This window comes from Taeniopygia guttata, chromosome 2 (assembly GCF_048771995.1).
Source record: "Taeniopygia guttata chromosome 2, bTaeGut7.mat, whole genome shotgun sequence".
In the NCBI taxonomy this organism is placed as follows: Eukaryota; Metazoa; Chordata; class Aves; order Passeriformes; family Estrildidae; genus Taeniopygia; species Taeniopygia guttata.
In genome coordinates, this window is record NC_133026.1 from 9,894,381 (window position 1) to 9,917,819 (window position 23,439).

At 36.0% G+C, this 23,439-nt stretch overlaps 1 protein-coding gene across 5 annotated transcripts in view; it reads right to left on the reverse strand.

Moving 5' to 3' along the window:
* The window catches only part of ESYT2 (extended synaptotagmin 2), a 76,988-nt gene that overhangs the window by 12,530 nt on the left and 41,019 nt on the right, over nt 1–23,439 (reverse strand). For 2 of the 5 annotated variants that reach the window (XM_030264283.4, XM_072925320.1), the window contains exons 7-15: nt 16,870–16,925; nt 12,099–12,219; nt 11,316–11,492; nt 10,798–10,880; nt 9,512–9,560; nt 8,779–8,868; nt 8,166–8,261; nt 5,282–5,383; nt 832–894 (exon numbers count right to left, since the gene is read on the reverse strand). In XM_030264283.4, coding sequence (XP_030120143.1) covers nt 832–894; nt 5,282–5,383; nt 8,166–8,261; nt 8,779–8,868; nt 9,512–9,560; nt 10,798–10,880; nt 11,316–11,492; nt 12,099–12,219; nt 16,870–16,925 — 837 coding nt within the window. The remainder of the gene's footprint in view (nt 1–831; nt 895–5,281; nt 5,384–8,165; nt 8,262–8,778; nt 8,869–9,511; nt 9,561–10,797; nt 10,881–11,315; nt 11,493–12,098; nt 12,220–16,869; nt 16,926–23,439) is intronic. The other 3 variants (XM_030264285.4, XM_030264284.4, XM_030264286.4) reach the window with 3 other exon arrangements.

Sequence of the window (23,439 nt, forward strand, 5' to 3'; positions counted from 1 at the left end):
TCTACTTAAAAAAATATTTAGCTCTCAAATAAAACTGAATACAAAGGTTTACAGAACAGAAAGAAAGCCATATTACACTGCAACTGATGGTGTTTTAAAATGGCAGGTGACGTTGTCTTCATTTTTTTTTTTTTGTCCACAAAAAGGTGCCTGAAACTTTCTTCATAAAATGATGAAAATACAGGAGCTGACAAAAGACTCTGTCACTTATGCTGGTATGTAAATAGGAATAATTTTAATTCAAATTAAGCAGGTAGCAATGTGCACACACACATATAATGGACCTCTAACACCAGGTAGTGACAGACTTGCTGTTCACAGCCTATTAAAGTCTGTCCCTTGGTCAAGTTTCTCCAGCTGAGCATCAGCCCTTTCGAAGTCTGCCTACCAAAAAGCTGGCCTAAATTTCTTTAGCACTCATATAAAGATGTAAAACCTACTAAAAACATCTAGTAGGAACAAGATTATTCCAAACCAATCATTCAGAGCTGAGTGATAAGGTAGCACTCAGTATGGGAAAGATGTCTTAGCTTTCATGTCAGCCTCATTCTTTAGTTACTACTACAAATTAGTTCTCAGCACTTTTCCCCAGTCTTCTCAAGCAGCCTGTACTCCACTGATCTGATCTAGAGTTCAAATTAGCACAGAGCACAGTATTTTAACAACATCCTGACACTGGCTTCTTGAAATCAAATTCAAGTGAAACAGAATCACACTGACTATGTATCTGGCAATAGAAATCCCATCCACTGCTGGAAGCAGAGTGTTGCAGGCATTCGTGCATTTCCAATTACTTTTGTGACCTTAAATGGACAACTATATTAATGTTACCTTTAGGGCTTTCTGAACAGCAGCCTTCTTCAAGCCATCAGGGTTAAATTCTAATGGATTATTCTTTTAAGTCAGGAGAGAATGAACATAGGAAGGGTTAATAAGACATGCAATGGAGCAATTCACTAGGTTAATTAATTATGACATGACAACATAGGACAAAGCAGGTGAAAACAAATCAACCTAAAAATAACCCCAAAAAACCACATCTGTCAAATAAAACAAAACAATGAAAGACCACCACAATAACAAGAAAGTCGGACAAATTTTTTTTTCCTCTTCTCCTCTGGATAATTTTATTCTGTTTAAAAACTAATATACCCAATTTCCGTCTGCTTGTATTTCTCTGCTCGGTTTTTTTACCCTAATAGAGATAATTCACAACATATTTTTATTTAATGCCTGATGCCCTATGAACTGCCTTCTGAACGATCCTTTTTAGAATTTGTTTGAGCATATTTTCACAAGCCAGAAGTTTCTCTGATGATAAGTCAAGTAATTATGCAAAAGAGTCCTTTTATGGGAGAAATTACAACATCTAATTGATAGGGATTTATATCATTATAAAAGTCAAAGTTCTTTAGAGCCTCTTCTGAAAAGTGATGCAAACACTGCATGTTAACTAGAATGAAGGTCTGCTACTTCACTCAGTTGAATGAAGACACACAAATACACTAAAAATAGGAATTTAAACTGGCTAAGCAGGACAAAACCTCTGACTGCTTTCCATTAAATATGGAAATTCTAGAATTTTATTTTAAGATTAATATATTGTTCTTTAAGTGAGAAAAATTTGCATTCAATTAACAAGAAATCATTTCAGAAAATGAGATTTGGAAATAAAACAGACTTAAAATTAGTGTACTTATGGCTGGCTTTTTCTTTAGGGGCACATTTTTGTTTCAAGGAATAATTCTTTTTTAGAAGCTGTAGCTGGTGACAATAAAAAAATTGCATAGTGGCCTTTTAAAATATTCTGGTTTATGAACAGGAACTGGTATTAATGATTTGCCAAAAGAAATGCCTTTCGGAAATGAAAATCTAAGTGACTAAAATTCGAAGAGATTTAACCTTTATGCAGAAATATTATTTTGCAGATTCTTTTGGGATGTCATATACACCAGTTGGCTAAACATTCCAAAGATTCTTGGCATCTCACTTGAAAATTTCTATTTCAGAATGAACATATAATATCCAGGAAAAATTACAGAATATTTTGAGTTGGAAGGAACATCAAGTCCAACTCTTAAACTTGAGAGAATCCAGAAATAAGTTTGACTACTTTTGTGGGGTATTTTTTTTAACATTATATTTCTTACAATAAAATCAAGGAATTGTCCACAGTTATTTATCTGATACATTAGGAACTTAGTATTGTACTTGCAGAACTTCAAAGATGAAGACTGCACATTATCCCTAGTTGAAACTAATTGAAACTAACTATTGCTTATTGAAATTAATTTTTGCTGAAGATTGAGAACATTCTTTGCTGGAGTTTAAGCACCATTCCCTGTTTTCTGACAAGGCAAAAGAATTGTGGATTCTCCATCCCTGGAAATGTTCAAGGCCAAGTTGAATGGGGCTTTTGAGGAACCTGATTTAGTGCAAAGTGTCCCATGGCAGAGGGCTTGGAAGGAGATGATCTTTAAGGTCCCTTCCAACCCAAACCCTTCTGTGGTTCCATGATTTATTTCCTAAGGCTGAAGTCCCTTTCTCTGCTAGCCAAGGTTCCTGTCTCATCATCAGTGCTGTGCTCCAGACCTTACATTGCTACAGCCAAGATCAGGGCCTTGGTAATGGCCAAGCAGAACAAAAGGATTAGGCCATGCTTCTCACAGGCTGCATTCCTCTTTCATACATAGAGCACAGTGTTTTCTTTCATGACAATATGACACAGCATGACTACAAATCTCTTTCTGTAGAAAGATCTCTTTTCAAATCTCTTTCTATTTCCATCCCATATTTATAAGGATGTAATGACTTCCCTCTACAGAGAAGTACCCGATTTATTCAAGTGGCATCTACAATTCACCAATATTATTTTGAATCTTAAACTGCCACTCAACTTACTGGACTTTTTTCCTTCCTATTTGCACCTGCATATTCAATAAGAATCTTTCCCCTCTTATATTATTATTTCAAGGAATTTTAGAAATCAAAACCAAACCTATGCGCTCATACAACCACTGACTCCTGGATATTGAGCATATCTCAATTCCTCTGGAATCATAGCAAGGATAGGCCAGGAGGGATATCAGCTGGGGCAAATATGTTTAAGCCAGGCCTCAGGTTTCAAGGGAAGAAGCTGCAGGTTCATGAAGATGGTGGCTGAAAGGCTGGGAGGAAGGAGACTCAGAGGAGAAAAGGGGATACTCAATATAAAAAGGGAAGGTCTTGCTTTGCGTGACAAAATAATCTTGCTATGGTTCTGAATGTCTCTGCAGTACAGGAAAAGAGGATGGGTTATCCAAGAAATACACTGAAAATGACACAGTGGAATTCTCTAACAGCTAGTGACATTTGCAGTAAATCCTAATAACAAACCCATAAATTACAAAAGTAACAAATTGGTTTGTTATTCAGCCAGCTCCTGATTCAATATGCTTTGGAGAATGACTCATTACTTTTGACTCACTGAGTGTTGCTTGGGATATCTCTGAGTGCATCCTCACCAGATAACCAGAAGACACTACCTTTAAGAGCTCATTTAAAATATGGATAATTTATATATTACACAGACACCAAGACTGTTATGAATTACTGATTATCATAAAACTCATGTCACTTTTGGAAATTTAACTAACACAATTCTTATACCTTAACTTCAACTAAATCAGATTTAAATGGGTGAACGTCTTGGTGTCACAAACCTAGGTCTGCAGCAGTGAATAAACTATCCAAAAAGGAACAGAGATCACTCAGAATTTTCCTCTCCCCATAGGATGTGAGCTCCCTTTTCAACACTTCCCCAGTAACTCATGTTACACGTTAGAGACTGAGCTTGCAGGTGTGAATGTTTGTGTAACAGCCCATGTTTAAGGATGCCCTGGGAACAAGTGCAGTTCTAGGGCTGCTGGAGCTGTTTTTATCCCTGGGCCACTACAGAACTCTCCTCTCCCCTGGCCTTCAGCCACAACCTTCCTCCTCTTGCAGCAAGATCAGGACACTGCAGAGCCAGGCAGCTCCCAGTGCTGCAGAAGGGAATCCAGACCCAGCTTTCTTTGAACAGCTGCTGCTCCACTCTGCCTCACAAATCAGTTCAGGGATTTGGAATTTTTTTTCTGATTTCTAAATAAATGCTCTATACAGGCAACCTGTCTTAACACAAAGATCCTAAGATCCATAAAAAACATCAGGCATCAGGGCTGCATCCTTAATCCAGCTTTTTTTTTTTTTTAATAATAATTACTTTAAAGATATATCTGGTATCTGTATAACTAAAAGAAACAGCAACTCCTTAATAGTTTTAATACCAAGATGATGGAACTGTAGGTTATAAATTGTCTATCTCATTCATTACTTTTAACAAGATTATAGAATGGTTATAACTTTTTAGATACTTTAAAATTAACCTCTACAGAGAAACTAACAGAAAGGATTTTGCTGGGCTTTGGAAGGGTGTTTTAAAATCAAGGGTTATGATGTAGCCAGCCAGTTACAAATTGATCTACACAATCTTTAAAGACAAACCCATCTCCTTCTGCGAAAAGATACTTATTCTGAACAGATACTCAATTTTTGAAGATTCCAAGGCTGTACTTCCAGATTTAAGTGTAAGATACTCAGAGGCTCATCAGTTTTTAATAGTTTTGTAACATTAAATTCAAGCAAAAAATATTACTTGGTAGTTCACCCTAGCCTGGATTCTCCCAACTACAGACTAATTTCCAAAAAAGAAAAGGAGCTTGGGAATTTGCAAAACAAGGAGCACCATGGAGTGAGATAGAATTTACAAGGGAATTCATAGTCTGGGAAGCACCAAGAACTGCGCCCATTTTTAAAACAACTTGAACCAGTGTGGAGAGGTTGCAAGTTCTTACAAACATTGAGTGTGTCGCCTTTTGAAGAACTATTGGCTGCAATAATAATTATTTTTATTTATTTACAAAAAAAAGCCAACGATTAACCAGCACACAGTGTGCTAGTACAGTATTCATTTTATTTCTCAATGAATCAGCAATTTAAGTTAAATGTAAAGAGCTTTTACAATAAACTTATCTTGGGTTTTTATCATAAAAGGTTAATTACTTACCCAATGATATGCTGATCAATGAAATTTAAGTAGCCTTTAAAATGCAATAAAAATAGCACAAAAACAATGCACACTTGTTGAAACCATGCAGGAAAACAAATTGCATGCTCTCATTCCACTAGAGTGAGTGGCTTTAGTAGCACTAATCCACACTCTGGCAGAGAAAAGGTACAATACAAACAATACCAGAGAACTCACAAATAGTGCTCTATAGAGTGAGGTAGTGTTTTCACAAAAGACTAGTCCCGATGCTCTCCTCTCTTTTAAGTATCCACACCCAAAGTTTCCCTCGTAGATACTCTTAGGAAGATGGAAATGGAAGGAGAAAGCAGAGTGATGGGATTGTGGCAGAATGAATGCATAAGCAGCTTTACTACACAGAAAAGTTAAGGAAAATAGTCAAAGGATTCCAGAGAAAACAGCAGGTAACAAAAAGTAAATATTTGTCATTACAAATAGTTTCATCCATTAAATGACTTTCTGTAGCACAGCAAGGTGGAATGCTTTTTGAATTTTATTTTGTTATTAATTACTCAAATATATTAACCCACTTTCCAGGCTCACTCTTGGTAGCTCAGATTTATATGGCAGATCCAACTAACTTAGACACCAGTCTTCTACACCATTTCTATTTCTTTTCCAGATCAATCATCCCACAACTATGATGCAAAAGAAAGGCCTGTGTTGTGGTAACTCAACACTACAGCTTGAACAAAACAAGGTTATAGGCATGACCTAAAATGTACAGTGATAAGCATTCACTTAAGGCAATTTTCAAGGTAATAAAAGGTAATTATTCATGTAGAAAACATTTCACTGTAACATTAAAGTGGTGCACAAAAGTCTTCAAACTATTAATGAGTCAGTGTAATTTTAACCATTCTCTTTGATTTCTCTCTTCTCCATAAATACAAGCAATCTAAGAGATTAATTTGCTATTTCTCTACATAACCCCTACCACTGAACTTGAGCTAAACATGAGAAACCAACAAATGTCATGTTTAATCTTGTAAATGTTGCTCCGTATTAGAATCCTATGGCTATAAAAAAGCTCTATTTACTACAATTAACTGCAGTTCTTGTAGAAGCTCCATGGCATTGTCTTTCTGGCATGTACAGGAACATTTTCAGTTCTCCTGCATAAAAAAAAGTATTCCCATGGCATTTCCCCTGTTTGACAAAACTGTGAAGCCTTTAGGTCTCTGGTTTTGGAAAATTTGATTTAACACAATATCATATTATTATTTTGTAGTAAAGTTGTACAACAATTATTCCACGTTATTTTCTATTATATTCTTTACAACACTGGAAAGAAAATGACTTGAAGTTAAATATTGAGTCATTTGTTGCAACTGCTTTTGTGGGCTGGTAGAGGAAGAAAAAAGTAAGAGGATTAAACAGGTCCCACACTATGACCATCATTCTCAGCCCACCCAGGCAATTCTTTACCGTAGACAGAATATCAAATGCAGCAATAGGAAATTCAGAATGCTGTTCCCAATTTCCTAACTGGTCTGCTTTGTGCAAAGAACTCCCCCTTTCTGTGCCCTAGAATTTAGAGATCTACTGATTAAATGAACTGAAATTAAAATCCTGTCTGCAAAAATAGGTAGAACTTGAGACCTGCAACCTCATCTTCCCAAAAGAAGGAGACAATGTTAGAGAATGCTTGTTTAAAAGGAAAAATTTAATTTATGACAGAGCCTCAGAGTATTTGCTGGAGAATGTAACATAGAGAATCAGAGCTATGTGGGAAAGACTGGAATTGGTGTATCAGAGAAATTTACACTATTTATTTTAAGTAAGAGGCTTTAGTGTGTTTTACCAGACATTAACTTTGTAGCTATTTCAGTAAAATTCAGTAGTTGAACAAGAAGACATATAAATTGGTTCAATTGAATCTAGTACACAAAACAGATGGCAAACAGACTTTTTCTATCTGTTGCAGTTCTCTGGAACTGATGCTAAACACACCATAATTCTATTCTGTTCTGTTCCTGCTTACTCTATACTGTAGTAATTCTATTTTTTTTTTTTTCTAAGTTTCAGTTTTTGCCCAAATTCAATATACAGTGAGGTTAAAAAGGAAATGTGAGGATCTATTCCAAATGAGTCTTTTTAGCTTTTAAAATAGCCTAGAAATACTACCTCCAACCTCTGCTCTATACACCCTGGAACAGACATGAAATCACTAGTCAGTCATGTAAATTGTTTGGGCTACTAAGGTTTCATTTTTTACCTCTCTGATTTAACTTAATTATAACTTGAATTTCAGCAGACAAATCTGCAAAATGCACGCAAAAAATCCAAAGCTTGAAAACCGTATTCTCTGATTAATATTTTAGTTGTCACTTACAGAACTTCTCATCTAATAGCAATGCTGAAAACCAGCAAACTCAGTTAAGTTTCACGTATCTCTTTGTGGCAGAGTTAACTTTATTACTGCTATCAATTACAACCAGAACAGTACTTTACTAACCTGAAATAAACTCTAAAACAAGTTATTTCACAGTCCAATAGGATAAATCCACAGAGAGAGAGAACATTATTTATTTCTATGTTTTGCACAAGCAAATAATCCACCCTGCAAAAAACAATCTGATAGAAATCTCCTACAAGTATTCTGGTACTGTAACATCAACTGCACAGTACTGATCTCATGGTGAGAACTTCAGGACCTTCAAATCTCCAGCAATACCCTAAGCCAAAGCAAGCAAGTTTACTTGAACTTAAGGAAGTGGGTTTCTTTCCCAGTTAGTTCCTTAAAATTCCTCATGCTAGTCCCATACCATTTAGGGAAAACATCATGTAATAAAAACATGCAGCCTTTCAAGTCCAGGAAAGGAGCATTCTTTAAAGAAAAACCACGCTGATTAAAGAATAATGTTTTATTAAATATATAGCTAAATACTATGCTACTAAAAAAGTGGACCTTACATTACATGTCTTGAAAGGAGAGGAATTATAGAGAAGATGGCACAATGTGTGTTAGTAAAGCAGTGTGTCACGCTACCAAGCAAGACATGCTGGGAGTACCCAAGAGGCTCTGTGACAAAAGGGCATCCATGAGAACATAACTTACAGGCAGATTTCTTGCCGAGTCCAAATACAGAATAAGCAATGCAGATGAAAGTCCATCATTAGCTTGGTCTTTATCAGCTCTAATGCTTGTTAGCACCTAAAACAAAAACACACTGTAAGCCTTTCGGGAAACCAAGTATTACTATTTCTATCCCATTTCTGAAAAAAAAAATAAAAACCCAATAGCAAAAAACCGTCTCTCAAAAAGCAAACGTTCATAAATTCAGAGCCTGAAACATAAAAAGTACGTTTTCAAGACTCATACAGATATTTCTAAACCATTTGCATGGCAACTTGCATCCCATTTCCTACTTATTGTTTTTAGATTGGACAGATTGTAGTATCATATCCAGCTTTATCTCCCAGACTAATGAAATATTAGCAGACATTCTCAAACAGTAACATTAAGAGAAGAGAACCACAAAAGCATATGAAAATCTTATTTAAACCATTGACACTTATGGCTGGTTTGAGATTTCTAAAGACAGGGAGCTTCAACTAAAGCTACAGGTTTCTCCAACTGGTTACATACTTAACAAATAAACAAAAAAGTCACAACAAAATCACCCCAAAACAATTAAAATTAGCATGAAAGTAATGTGTCCCTTTAATACCTTGTCTAGATTGTCAGCAGTTGGCATCAATGTGAGCCATTCCAGTTTTAAATGCAACTTTCCTTTGGACACTTCATCCAAAGTAAACCACTGAAAATAAAGCAAAGTAATGTGAAATAAGCTGGCAAACAAATATATGATTGCAATTGGTTCTTCAGAACATTTAGGAAGCACTAAAGTCTGTTAAGAATCTCTCAGAGGTGAATTCCACATAACCTGAAAGATCTGATCCATTAAAATGTCATGTTTTGCATAAAGTATTACATACAACACAGAATGATAAAACTACCCAGACAAACATCTACATTATATGATAAAAGCATATTTAAAATACCAAGAAAATTCCTAAAGTTCTGTAAAGATGTTCTGGGAAAACAAACCCAGCAAAATGTTCCTATAAAATCTCTTTTACATATAGGACAAAAATTAGTCTGCCCAGCAATTAACTATTCTCTTGCAGAAAAATCTTCTCACCAAATATCTAAGTTACTATTTTTTGCATTTGCATAGGAATAACCTTAAAACTCCAAGACCAAAGAATGTAATTATTTTTCAGATTTCACCAGTTTAGATATCTCTGAAACCACTGTACTGATCAACAGGACGTCTGTTTCTACAGCATTAGGGTTATTCATGTACATACAGGAACTATGCACAGGAAAAAATAATCCAAGAGCAGCTACATGTACAACATATGGGCCTTGTTAAACCAAAACTTACTGAACTTGATTACCTCATCTAGAAGACGCTCCTTTTCAACTTCAATTAAATCAATCATCAAACTAGAAAAATGGAGAAAAGGAAGCAGTATTTTAGCCAAGAAACAAAAGATCTAGCACAGAACTCAAGCACCACCCTGTGCTTGCTGAGTATCCACCACTGAGATCAAAAGAGCAGAATACTATTCTTTTAGCACCTAAGAAAAGGAGGAGCAGGGAATGAAATGGCTGAGCAAAGATGAGTGCAGGGTAACAAAAGAATGCCTACACTATAGAGGCCATTTTGTGACCACAAGGGCAACTGGCACAATATAACTCACATATACATGACCCAACTCCCAAAACAGAGCACATCCAGAGACCCACTGGAATAGCACCTGGACATATGCGATGACCAAATTCATGTTTTGGCAGTGTTTGGGAGAGTTCTAGTTCATACAAGCTAAAATGTAGCAGGGAAATGATCTGATAAAAATTAAGCAGAGTAGACATCTGCATGCCAGCACATGAACATTTGTCTGGCTTTTTATTTTATTAGTACTGATGTACACATTATCTCACTTCCTCCCACCATCACTGCAGTGTAAGACTAGGGAAGTGCAAAGAAAAAGAAGCCTTTTCCTGCTTTTCTACTTCTTTATTTTAATGAGAAGTAGGTATTGCTGCTCCTGTTAAAAGAGAAGGAGCTGGAAAGGTAAGGGAGTTCTACTCTCTATGGAAAGCAATAATGAGAAGTTCCAAAACTCTGCAAGAAATAAAGGTGACAAATTACTGGAGAAAGAAGCTGCCTAAACTCCTGAAATGTTTATGAGTAAACACCTATGGCCTATGGAGTCAAAGAGTGAGTCATGTTTGTATAAGCATTACACTAAAATTTTTTTCTTTAATCAAATAGTTAAGATCAGCACTTAAGAGGAAAAACAAACTCAAGACAGTCATTTAGAAGTTATGAAGATGAAAAAGATATAGAGTTATAAAACTATATTAACTTTGCCTGAAGAAAAAATTAAGACTTAGTGCTAGCTTACAAACATTAAAAAGCTAGGGCACAATTTTGGGTACCTACAATAGTCATCTGTTTTTTTCAGAAAAGATGTAAACATATAGGTATGTATCTACACACCCAAGCACATTTGCATATAAATGTATTTATATACATGAAGTAGTTAGGAAATTACTTACTACCAAGATAATTAATTTATAAATACAATTAGATAGCAGAACAACTGCAATAAAATAAAAATAATTGAAGAAAAATTCTCTTTCCAATACCTACAAACATATTCTCCATAACATTTACCTTCCCAGGAAGTCATCTTTATCTGGATCTTCATCAAAGAGCTCAATCTCTAGCTCCTGTCCTGGATGTTCATACACTAAAGCCTGGAAGTTCAGTGAGAGGGCATTAAAAATTGATAAAAAACTGATCAGCTTGGTTAAATGGCATAATAACAGTAAAACACTGAGCTGCAGTACCTTTGTACAATAAAATACATTAGTTAAGCAAATGCTTTAAAAAATTACAATTTAATGAATAGAACAATTTTGAGAGCTTTTCAGATAAAATTTGTCAATGTTGGCTCGAAAAGCCCAGACTACGTTTTCATAATTACTGATAGTCAGTCTAGACCAAAAAAATAAATAAATAAAGGAAGAACTTCTGTTTTGTTACAGTATTTTGGGCTTCTGGAGGGAGATATCAAGAAGCTCCTTAAGGACACCCCCAAAATAACCTCTTTAACAAAAGAAAGAGGATATTTCTTCTTTTGTTTCTTCTGTAAAGAAGAACATACAACAAAGTATTTTTATTGGTTATACCTCATAAACTTCATTCCATTTTGGATTGAGATTTTCTTTGATGACCTTGCTTTGGAATATTTGGTTGCCCACACGGATGATTCCATAAGGATCTGACTTTCCTTTGACAATCCCTTTTAGATAATTATCTTTCCCCTCTAAGTCCTGAGCTTCAATGAAGTGTATCCTTAGAACACCCTGAAAAAGGAAAAGATGAGTTTGCATAGTAATCTGAAAGCTTCCATGTCATCACAATTTACACAAAGATGTTTTATAATTTCCACTGCCATTTCCTTAACGTGTTTTGGACATACTGTAAATAGAAGATATCAGTGATGATCCACACACTCAACAGACATAGCACTCAAGAGACTCCTGAAAAGAAAAACTCTCATCAGCCATCAGAAACACGCCAGTTACATCAAGAAATACCAGGTTTCTGGGAGTGAGTAGCAAAAGATAGCAACAACTGTTTAGTGAAGCACACTAATAGTAATTTTCCATGGTAATATAAAACAGATGCTACTTTTTTTTTTAATCTATACAGTTAAACTAGATTGTAGCAATCTAGTGATTGTAGAAGTAATATGTTTAAGATTGCAACAAAAAATAATAAATAAATAAATCTTTCATGGTGTTCTTTTGAAACATTAACTTCACTGAAACTGTTTATAAATTAAATCAGTTATTATCAGTGATTGAATTCCCAGCAACTTGTACCAGTGCAGTAACTGTATTTCAAAATTCCTCCAGATTAGAAGAAACTAAATGCCCAATTATTACTGTTAACAGAAACCTGCTTACCTTTGGTATAGGAAACCGCAGCTGAGCAATCTGCACTTCACTGACGAGGGGGACTGTAATTCTGTTTGGAAGGACCAAGTAGTTGGATATTATATCCAGTATTATTGTATCTGATAAGCCACTGTTGGAGAAAACAATCCTCAGTTACTTTAAAAAAATATTCCTTTTACTGCTTAACAACCAAAATGGAGAAAAAATTGCCTTTCTGGGAGAGCAGAAGACACACCGGGTTTATAAACTTAAAATAAAGGATTCTTGCCCAAACGGCCACCAGGTGGAAGCAGCTGACACTGAACAGCAGAAACCACAGGGATGAATATAAAGTTCCCATTTCCCTGCAACAGCCAAATTTCTCCCTCACCCTTGCCTTTTAAAACCAGCCTGGGTAAAAGGCTATTGCATAAGTGCTCTTGCCTCTAATGTATATAACCAAGCACATGGTAACTGTTTAATTAGTTTTGTACTTCAGTAATGATTTATTTTTCCTTGCAAGTTTGGCTACCCATTCCTGTATTGTTATGAAACCACTTGTCCCCTTGAGCTGGGAGGACCATCACTTAAACCACAGACACACAGAACACAAGCTCATGGCTGAGTAAAACATAGCCTAGGGAAGCAAAACTGGTTTTGTTCAGTGAAAAGGGAGTGGCAGTGCAACCACACTGGTAATGAATCATATAAAACCCAACCCCACACCCCTCCACAAACACAGAGAAGAGAACAATTTCCTAAGCTACAAGGTCACCCAGCTCAGGTCTGAACTGAAGACAGATCATTGTCAGACCAACAGCACTGGTTCCACACACTGCCTACACAGGCAGAAGGCAGAACATGGAACACAAGTGCCCAGGACACCCCAGGAGGATGTACAGAGAGGTAATCACAACAGGACTTGAGATCCTCTGAACTGCAGAGGTACATTCTCACTAAAGCTGGTGGAGCTGCAGTTTCTCCTCCTAAATACACTCCATGATTCCCTTTTACAGTCTTTGTGAAATCAAGATGCAGATAATGTTTGATTACTTTGAACATTCTTTGGATGAAGCACTTGTGTGTGAGCCTTGTGACGTTTTGTAAGACTGAATCTGAAGCTGGGAATAGCTCTGACCCAGGAGCTAGCATGTAAAAACACAAAAGCTGCAGTGAAACATGATATGTGTTACAGTTTCATTTGGAAAGAAAATGTAGTCGTGAGCAATTAACATTATGCTAGAGATGGGCAACAGAACAAACCCATTAAATACAATCTGGCCCACTAGAAATGCACAGTGATGTTCATGCCAGAGATTTGCAACCTGAAGAGCCTGCAACCCCTTGGCTGCCCACTTCCACTGTAAATCCAGGTAACTACAACACATGATGGAACATGGCTGATTTGTAATGGTACTCAGAGCAACAGGAACAGAAGGAGCTCAAGGCTGCATCAAAATCAATGGACAGGTCTGTGCAGGCTTCTGGTTAGAAAGAAAAAACTGGATAATGTTAAGATACTGCTCAGAGGAAAAAAGCTTCCTCTCTGCTTCCCCTCCCTTTTATGCAGAGCTTTTCCAATCACATTTACAGAGGTTTTCATTCTATGTGAACCCTAGAAATTCAGTTTCAGTAAATCTTAAGACAAATACTAACAAGATAATCGTGTTATCTGAAGAGTAGCTTCACTTAGCTATCATTTTAACATATTGCTCTTCAAAATTTCAAGTTTCATTATGCCAAACATCTAGCTTTCAGTTTTATATGCTCAAGTCTCTGAAATGAGCCAAGAAAACAGAAATCATTATTTTGTTAAGAGGTGACAAAAAAATTGAAGATAAACATCTCAACGAGTCATAACATTAAAAGGAAAAGAAAAACCAAACCCAAGCTGAAGCAACAATCACACTTTTCAAAATACAAGTCTAATGACAAAACTCTAGTATAGAGATAAAGTGAGCTTTTTTTGTTCCTGCTTTTGTTAGTGTCCCTGCTTGGCAAGAATAGAAAGCTCTGCTTTTATGCTCAATCCTTTAAGAACAGATAACTAATGGAGAAAATCAACTGACAGAAAGCAAAGGAGCCGTGCAAGGAAAGCAATGTTATCAGAGCTGCCTTGAAAGGAAGGCTGCCCTATCTTCCTTAAAATCAGACTTTATGTGATCACAGGCATAAATAAACCTGCTCTGGACTAGAAAAAGACTGACTAATGTTCAAATAGAGCTACAGCAAATCTCCAAATCTCCATAAGTAAAAGAAAGAAACACAGCCCAAGCACTGAGAGGACTCACAATCTTTTATGCCAGAACCAAACCCCAAATCTGGTTCCAGAGGTCAGTGTCATAATTTTATCCCAACATTACTACTTGAATTTCATAAAAACACCTGAGAAAAATAAGGCAGCATTAATGAAATTTCACCAAGTTTTACATGGAGAAACTGGACTCCTAGAAGGTAGCAGATACCCTAAATTTAAATATAGGGATCTGGAAAGGAAGACTGAAGACTGTATGCAACTAACTAATTAATTAAATTAATTTTATAACAACACAATGCTTTCAAGCTGTTTAAATCTCATCTAGTATCAGCTGGGGTGTTCCTGGATGCAAAGTATTCTTCATGAATACAAGGCAAAAATTACAATTGCATTTTTTGTTATCTAAAGTAAGAGGTCTGATCTACAGAAAACAGAGACAAAATGCTGCAGGCAACAGAGAAAGATGCATTAATATAAATCCTTTGTTGATGAATCATTAAAAATCGCTTCCTATGATCATAAAACTTGATTCTATGCACAATTATTTTTTCAGTTCAAAAAGTGAAAGAAGTGTGCAATGTTTCATACAGTTTATTAAACTGTCTTCAAAAGCTCAATTTCTTTGCAGAAAAATAATTGTTAGTTGCCTACTCTTTTGTGTTGCTCTCTACTTAGCTCTACTTAATTTTTATCAGCTGTGTATTTTTCCTATGCTATCTTTATTCATACTGCAGAGACTGCATTTCTGACTGCATTGAGTGTTTTCACTGTATCTCAAGCAACTCCAACATTTTCCCATCATCCACATCCCCTCCTGAAAGCACCTGATAATTCTCACAGCCTGGCTCCTGCTCACACGGAGATTTTAATTCCACCTCTCCACAAGCTATACTAATGATGGAATATGAATTACTTGTGTGTCCTTCTCCTTGTGGAGTCATATAGGAAAAGCAATGAAAAAAATGTTAACAGCTGACAGGGAAGCTTCCAGCAGCTAATGCTGAAATTCAATTAGCAGAAGACATTTGCAAACAGTAGAAATAAGCACTTTAGTGTGCAGCCAACAGCCACAGGACTACAAAGGTACCTGTGGTGGCACCAATCTCTCGTTCATCATTGTTTATAACAACTACAATATGTCAAGTTGTCAGACCAAAATACACAACTTATCTATACAGATAAGAAAAACAAATACAGCACTAAAGAAACCTCTTGGCAAGGCAGAGCATGAGTCACCCCAGCCACAGTTACTATAGAAACTATACCACGTCTAGATGGCACTGGTTTGTGCATATGTGGCCAAGTTTGGTTGCTCTGGAAACCATAAACTTGAGATATTTAGTGAGACTTTGCTTACATCTGAGGTTTCCTGTTTGCAGTCAGGCAAATATGTAGCAGGATATGAGTCTCAGGAGCCAGTAAAGTTAAGTACTAAATGTAAATTTAGTCATGTTGTACCAAAAAGGGGAATTATTACTCAGGAGCTGTATTTTGGAAGCCATTTTCTCTCACTCATCAAGAAAACCTTTTTCCTCAAGAGACAGTCTAAGCAGACTTGAAACATGAGCAATTCTTGGAGCCATTAACCTACTTAATGCAAGTTTCTAATTTCAAACTGTTCAGTTGGGATTCCATGCAATGGCTTCACGTGTCTAAGGAAAGCAAAACCCACTTCAGTCATGCAATTTATTACTAGGGGATTAATTTAATACCTAAATTCAAGCTCCTGTTTTGAAACAATAAAAAAATAATTCTGGAGTCAGCCAACTCTTGAGAGTGTGGGATCTAATAAAAGGGATAGTCACAAAATCCAGATCTGGCATTATCTCCTTTGCCATTGTCTCCATATTAAAAAGCCCCAAGGTAACTAGTAAAACCTGATAAATATGAATATATTAATGGATTTAACTTATCAGGTTTATAATGATTGAAAGCAGCCTAACTTGCACCTCTATTGATGCTTTTTAATTTGGGATTTTATCATGTGGTATTAGGAAAAGCTCTAAATAAGCTAAGCTATTTTATAGCTATATACAGTCAATTTTTTTGCTACTCCACTTATCTTCACATAATAAACTGAAAGCTTTAAAAGTAAACACTTGACAATATTAGAAACTGTATTTAATTTGAATAATCTTAAGGTATTTCTAATGGCCTTTAAATAGAGATGGACTGGCATACAAAGCCAAGAACCCAGATGTCATGAACCCACTGGCATGAAAGGAAGGCTCTGTCTTCCTGCTGTCACACAAGATGGCCAATAGGAAATTCACAAGATTCTGGAAAGGCTGAGAACACTAAAAGAAGTACATTACAAATTGTATTTTCAAAGTATTTTTAACAAGACCTCCTACATATACTTTAGGCATACTTTGACTTGTGGTGAAATCACTACCTTCTGCAAATTGAGTAATTTCATATAATTCTATATTAAGAGAGAACTGCTCAGTCATCTAACCTAGAAACTATTCAATTGATGATCTTGAGATTTTCTGAGCTTTACTGGGATGCAGATATATCAAACACTGTTTTAGGTATACTCACTTCAGTCCTGGAACATCCAAAAGATTGGTCAGTCCAGTCCAGTTAATTTCCAAAAGCTGTAAAATGCAGAGAAAAGGGGGAGAAAGGACAGAAAAAAAAAAAGAAAAAAGAAAAAAAAACCAGAAAAGCAGCTTAGAATGTGTAACACTGAAGAAATAAACACAAAGAAATAAACACAATTGTTACAGATTCTGATCCATGGAGAATTAACAGTTTCCAGGATATTCTTAAACAAACAAAACAACCCTCTTCCATTCTTAAGAATTTTTAGACACATTTTTTAAAAGTTATAAAAAGTTTCACCATTCTCTTATCCACTCTTCCACCATTCATATAAATATACACCCCTCAATATACAAAAATCCACAGGATCTCCTCTGTACAACCCATATAGAATAAGGAAATGTGGTCCTATTTTCTGAAGAAATATTCCTGGAGTCATCACAGACCTGTTAGAGATGAACAGTCATTAACATGAATTTGCAAATTATAATAAACTGACAAAGAACCCCTTTCTAGATCTAGAAGACAGAGGCAACAGAAAGAATGAAGAATTGGGATTAAGAAGGTGGCAGGAAAATGTGATAACAGCTTGCAAACATAAGAGGCTGTTTTCAAGGCACAAGTTCATTCTATTACTGATAAAGAAAAAGGCATCAACAGGATTAAGTATCAAAGTGAGAAAAATCCTCAGAAATAATTAAAAGGGTCTCATTGCTAGGTCATGCATACTTTCTTCACTGAAAATTTTTGCAGAATATTATGCTGTACAAAGGTACCTAGTCTGTTTCAAGATTGCTGGTATTAAAAACTAAGATGAAACATCCTTTTTGATCCTATAATATTCTAATTCTAGATAACAAAACCAACAGATCTGAATTCCCTTAGTTCTCTCTTCACTGAATGATTTCAATTAACTTCACAGAAGTTAACAGAGTATTTAAGCAAGAAATAAATCCAAATCCATCCAGTTACCACAGTGTTTCCAAATCCAACTCACCTAATCTAACTGCATGAGAAAAGGATTTTGATATTCCTCAGTTAAGAAACTAATTGTGGTGGTTCATCTAAATGCTAAAACAAAACAACAAACCTCTACAAGAACAAATGTACATTTTCACAACAGACAAAAATCATCCGACCTTCACTTTCTTTTTTAAGACTAGCACATACCATTCTTTTACAAAGGATCTATTAATAGTTTAATTAGGGATTTCCTTTGCAAATACTTCCAGTAAAGATAAAACATAATAGATTAACTCATATAAGGAGCACTATTACTTCATATACTTTGTAATGGTGAAAATATTTCAACAATGTTACCTATGAACAATGTTACCAGGCCTACCTGTAACAAATAATTAAGCATGGAAAAAGAAAATCATTATCATTTCAATGAAAAAAGTAAGATGTAATAACCAGATATTCCAGAACAAAAGGCAACACACATCATGGGACCTACTGCGAGAATCGACATGAGCACCATGCCCTTGCCACAAACAGGGCTCAGACTACCCTGGGTATCATGAAGATAATTTAGGGACTGGAGCAGGGTGTCATGAGAGATGCCCAATACCTTCATTATTTTTGTGGCCCTGCACTGGACTGTCTCGACTTTGAAAATTAATTGTGCAAATTTTTAGTATATTTTTTCAAATCCCCTCATCTTAAATCTGAAAAAAAAAAAAAGTTAAGAAATAAATAATTGAACCAGGATGGAAAGTCCAACTTAGTCTGAATAATTTCAGTTTTATATTACTTCCTCAATCATGCAAACCCACAGATGTTTAAGTAATACAGCAAACAAGTAGCTTGGTAGTAGCTGATAAGACTAACCACAAACTGAGTATTCAGACTAATTCTCTTGTTCTAATCACAAGTTTTGACTGTACATTATGAGATGCTTTAAAAATCTATGCCTTCTACCTAGCTTCAGAAGAAGTAATTTTATACTGTTTTAAGACAAAGAACCCAGTTTATTATATGATTTACTTTTTCTTTATTCACAGGCAAAATAGAAGCAAATGGACACCATAAATACCTTCCAAAAGTGGTCCCTATCCTGAGGTGCTCTTACCTGCATCCTGTATTTAACAGTTTTACATAACGATTTCAGATTAAATAGCAAATGAGAAAATTTGCATTTCCTTTGGTTTTCATATTTTGTTCAGTGTACTACATACAGCAATTAACACAGTAAGTCCTGTGCTGTCTCCTAAACAGACTTCACTGAATAAATGCATTGAGCAACACAACTCATGTTGAAATTCAACATTGAGAAACATCTCCTGCACTGGACTGAAACATTTATCACAGTGGTTTCTGTATTAACTGCCAGAGCCCAAAAGAAAACCAAGAACAACTGAAGAGATGGCACTGAGAAGTGACACTTTGCATTGACATGACTAAAAAGCATTTCAAAAGGTTGCATCACAGCCTATAAAATAACAAGCAACACCAGGCCTACAGTACAACCTCACTGTCAATAATTTGATTATTACACACCTCTGCTAAAAAACAAGCCTACCCATTCATTTCATCATCAGTCCTTAAAGCATGACACATGGAAAAACAATGACACAAAAAAACTGAGATGTTTGCTACTAAGAGTGGTCATTTAGACAAGAAATACATATAGTATCAGAAATTCTCTTCATCCACCTAATGTACAGGAATAAAGACAAAGACCAATTTCAGAATTGTTAAAAACAAATTCTCTTCCATTAGAAGCTGAAGTTCAGAAGTTAGAAAACATTACTACAGCTAAGAACTTTACAGGGTTATTAAAAAATCTTTGCAAATAAATCTTAAGCCATGAAATGTTTTGTAAGGAATATGAACCTTCAAACTCCTGCCATAATCAAGCTTTCACTGGCTTTACTTTAAAGGTAAATTCCCCTGTCAGATAAAGTTTGTTGCATTTGCCCACCTCAGAGCTTCCTTCCCAGTTTTACCAGAAGCACCCAGCAGTAACACACACTCTAATCTTAGTCTACAGGTATTAGGGAGAAATGTTTCTTTTGTTTTCTCCTCTTCTGGTTCTTTTAGTGTTCTATCACCCCTAAATTCACCCCATATTTCCTTTCAATGAAGTTGTTTCAAGTCTGCACTTAGTTTCCAAACATAATCAGACCAGCAATAGACACACTGTTTGCACCTCAGGAAGAGTTTTCCAAAAGGCAACTCAGGAAAAAAAAAATCCTTATACCTGCAAAAGTATAGAAATAACAGTGATAGCAGATACACTCACAACAGAGGGAGAAGAAAGGAGGCAAAGAATTTCTTCATAAGCAGGAGGAAACCCCCAGCCACAGCCCAGCAAAATAACAAGGGGTTTTCATTCTGTACTTTGGGCACTGCCATGCCATGACTTGCTGGAGAAGAACAGGATCCCCTGACATGTGCACATGTGGTTCTGACAGAAGTTACAGCAGTGTTGCTATCATAACTAACTGAAGAGTCCTATGGAGAAAAAGGAAGCAAGCAAAGGACTCCCAGCTGATGAATCTTTTATAAAGCACCAAACCTAAAAACTTTCCATATTTAAAAAATAGCTTAACAATATGATTTCCTCTTCTGTCACCATTTTAAGCAATGCATAATTCTCTTAGTTTAGCTAAATTCAGAGAATGCCAGCTGGTTCTCTGCAGCAGAACTAACAGAAAAAATTTCCAGAACACTGGAAAAACTGCGTGCAGAATTTGTAACTAAATGAAATTCTGCCAGAAGCCAGAAATGATGGTGTCTTTCCACAACACACTGCAACTGAGAGAGGTGATGTGCCTTGCAGACTCTACCAACCAGCTCACTGGACAAAGGCAGGATTCCAGACACCAGTTACACTTTCCAATGAAGTAGTCTGTGTGTCTTGTTACTCAAACCTCTTACAATTCTTCCTCTGTTCAGAGAAGCGAAAACAAAATTCGTTATCTGCTTGAAAGCCAAGAAATTCACATCTTATCAAAGCTCTATACTGAAAACTAATGCAACACACACTGTGGAAGAAGTTAAAACTCAGATTAAAAAATAAACCCCTTCAGCCAATAAGAAAAGATAGGCTAAAAACTAATGAGCATCTCTATACACATTGGGTGTTCTCAAGATCCTAGAAACCTTTACAAAGGGAGAAATACGTGCTGTAATGTAGAATTCACAGAAGTACAAAAAGCAACCTCTGAACACTGCCAACCTTGTGGCTTGATTTGGCTGCCATAAACAATAAAAATTCTCAGTAGAGAAGCCACAGCACGTTTTAAAATGCTGATTAACAACATCTTGCTAAACAAGTTATGGAAGTGCAAGACTTTTCTAGGAAAACTTAAGATCTCCTACAGGTCAGAGGATAAAATTCCATGGGATAAGGTGTGATTTTTCCCAGGAGTGTATTACAAGGAGGGGATAAACATGCCCTTCTCCCTCTACTGTTCCTCGTGAATGGCCATACAGAAACGTGGTACAATCTGTTTGTTAGTAGAGCAAAGCCCATCACCACCTACAATAGTGAAGTGCTGGCATTGTTGTAATAATTTAATATGTAACATTACCCAGTGTATCCCCCAGGAAATACACAATAAATTCAATCTCTCAAACAACACTACAGAGAGTAGGTGCTGTAGTATTTCCACTGGTTGCTATGGGAAACACAGCATAGCTCTGCACAGAAATGGTGTTTAAAAGTTGTTCTAGTAACTCTCTGAAGATTTCAATAAGACAACTGCTAAAGAGGTAAGATGTATACTTGAGGGGGTAGAAGACACAACAGGCAAGTGAGCTGAAGTGACCAGAAGCAGGATCACAGTTGACTTTGCACAAATCCAGTGCACCTGCTGTCCTCTATAGTGTCAGCTACTCACAGCTTCATTCAAGCCAATTCCCTCCACCTCCTCTCCTCCTTCCTACCCTTCTACCAGACTGCATTTTGGTTCATACCAGTCTTGACACCCTTTTGACTTTAGTGAGCTGGCAACTAAATTACATCTAGGACAGGAAACTGGGCATTTCTTATGGTGCTTAATATCGTGCCAGCCAGCTTTCTCCAGCAGCTAAGTTTCAAAACTGGTGTAAGAGTGACAACAGCATTGAATGAAAAGATAAATGGGAAAAAAAGAATAAGGTACTGTGGAAACATCAACTGTGATGGTCCTTAAAACATCCCATAAGCTATCAAAATCTAAAATCACTGAGAAAAAAATGTAAGTTGCAGCAAATTTTGAGTAGCAGTGCAAATCATTCACTTCATAAGCAACAAGACTAATTCTTAACAAACATTATTCTAACAGTAGCTGTGCATCAGCATTTATCCAGGTGTTCCACAAACCTGACAGTCCCATATGTTCTAGACGTATTCTATACATTCTATATAACCACTTTGTTTATTTCCAGCCATTTCACTGGGACTCATTATGGCTGCAAGCACTCCTTTTTTAGTCTAATTTTCATCAGGACTTGAAATTCTGAAAGTCCCATTCAACCAGTTTTCCAAATTCAGACAATATTAAATTAAGCTGATATAAAAATGAATCAAAACTACAGGACAGAACCAGTCTGTAAAGTGAGTTGAAGGCGAATAGTACTCAAGTCAGCAAGTGGAAGGCAAAACTGTGAATCTGAAAATAAGAGCTTTGGAAGAACTGCCCATTTTTCCTGAAAGAGATCCTGTTTTCCAGCCATTGTTCTTTTTGGAACACTAGTATTTTTATGTGTTTGTCTTATTGGGAGGGTTTTGGCTTTTATTAAGAGAAAACAGTTGGGTTAGGACACACCCTCAATTCTGAGTGTGCCACTGAACACGCTTTTGAAGATTACCCATTTATAGTACAACTATAAGCCATATAAAATTCCATAACTGAACAACAAATCAAAATACCTATGCACTGATTCATGCTAAAAGTAAAACGATAACTAAAACTCTGAGAACCAACTATCTGGTAAATATACATAACATTAATATAGTGAGAAATATGCAAAGAACTTCCCAAATCCTGACTGTTAATCCAGTGCCACCTTCTCTCTAGCACTGACACTCAGAGATTTGAAAGACTACTTCAAACATTAGAACGCATGTATTTCCCTCCCTTGAAATGTCCTACATATTTGGACTTATAAAATAAGCTGATGAAACTTTTAGCACCTTCTTCACAATAACATCAACAAAATACAGTATCTAGAAAGTTTCATAAGATGTAAGAACTCTTGAAAGATCAAAAACTTTATGTATTACTCAGAAATATGAGACTGGTAAACTCATAGGCCATGTTGCCTTATATAGTCATTAAGTCCAGCAAACAGATGATACAGAGCAAGAGGAATTGTTGCCAGTTACTTTAGACTGGAAAATATGAGAACAAAATCTAATGCCAGCTGCCAGCTAATTCCTCTTGTCTTCTAACAAAAATATTTAAGAAAAGCTTTCTTTGGTTGCAGCCATTTGCTCTCTAGTAAGAGAACAGAATTTGGTTCTTGCTATAATAAGCTTTATTTTACATTTTTCTGCAAAAGTTAGAAAAATAAACACTGAGAAAACACACTGTGGTGGGGAGAGAAGTCTGTTTGGAAAAAGCTGAACAGTCA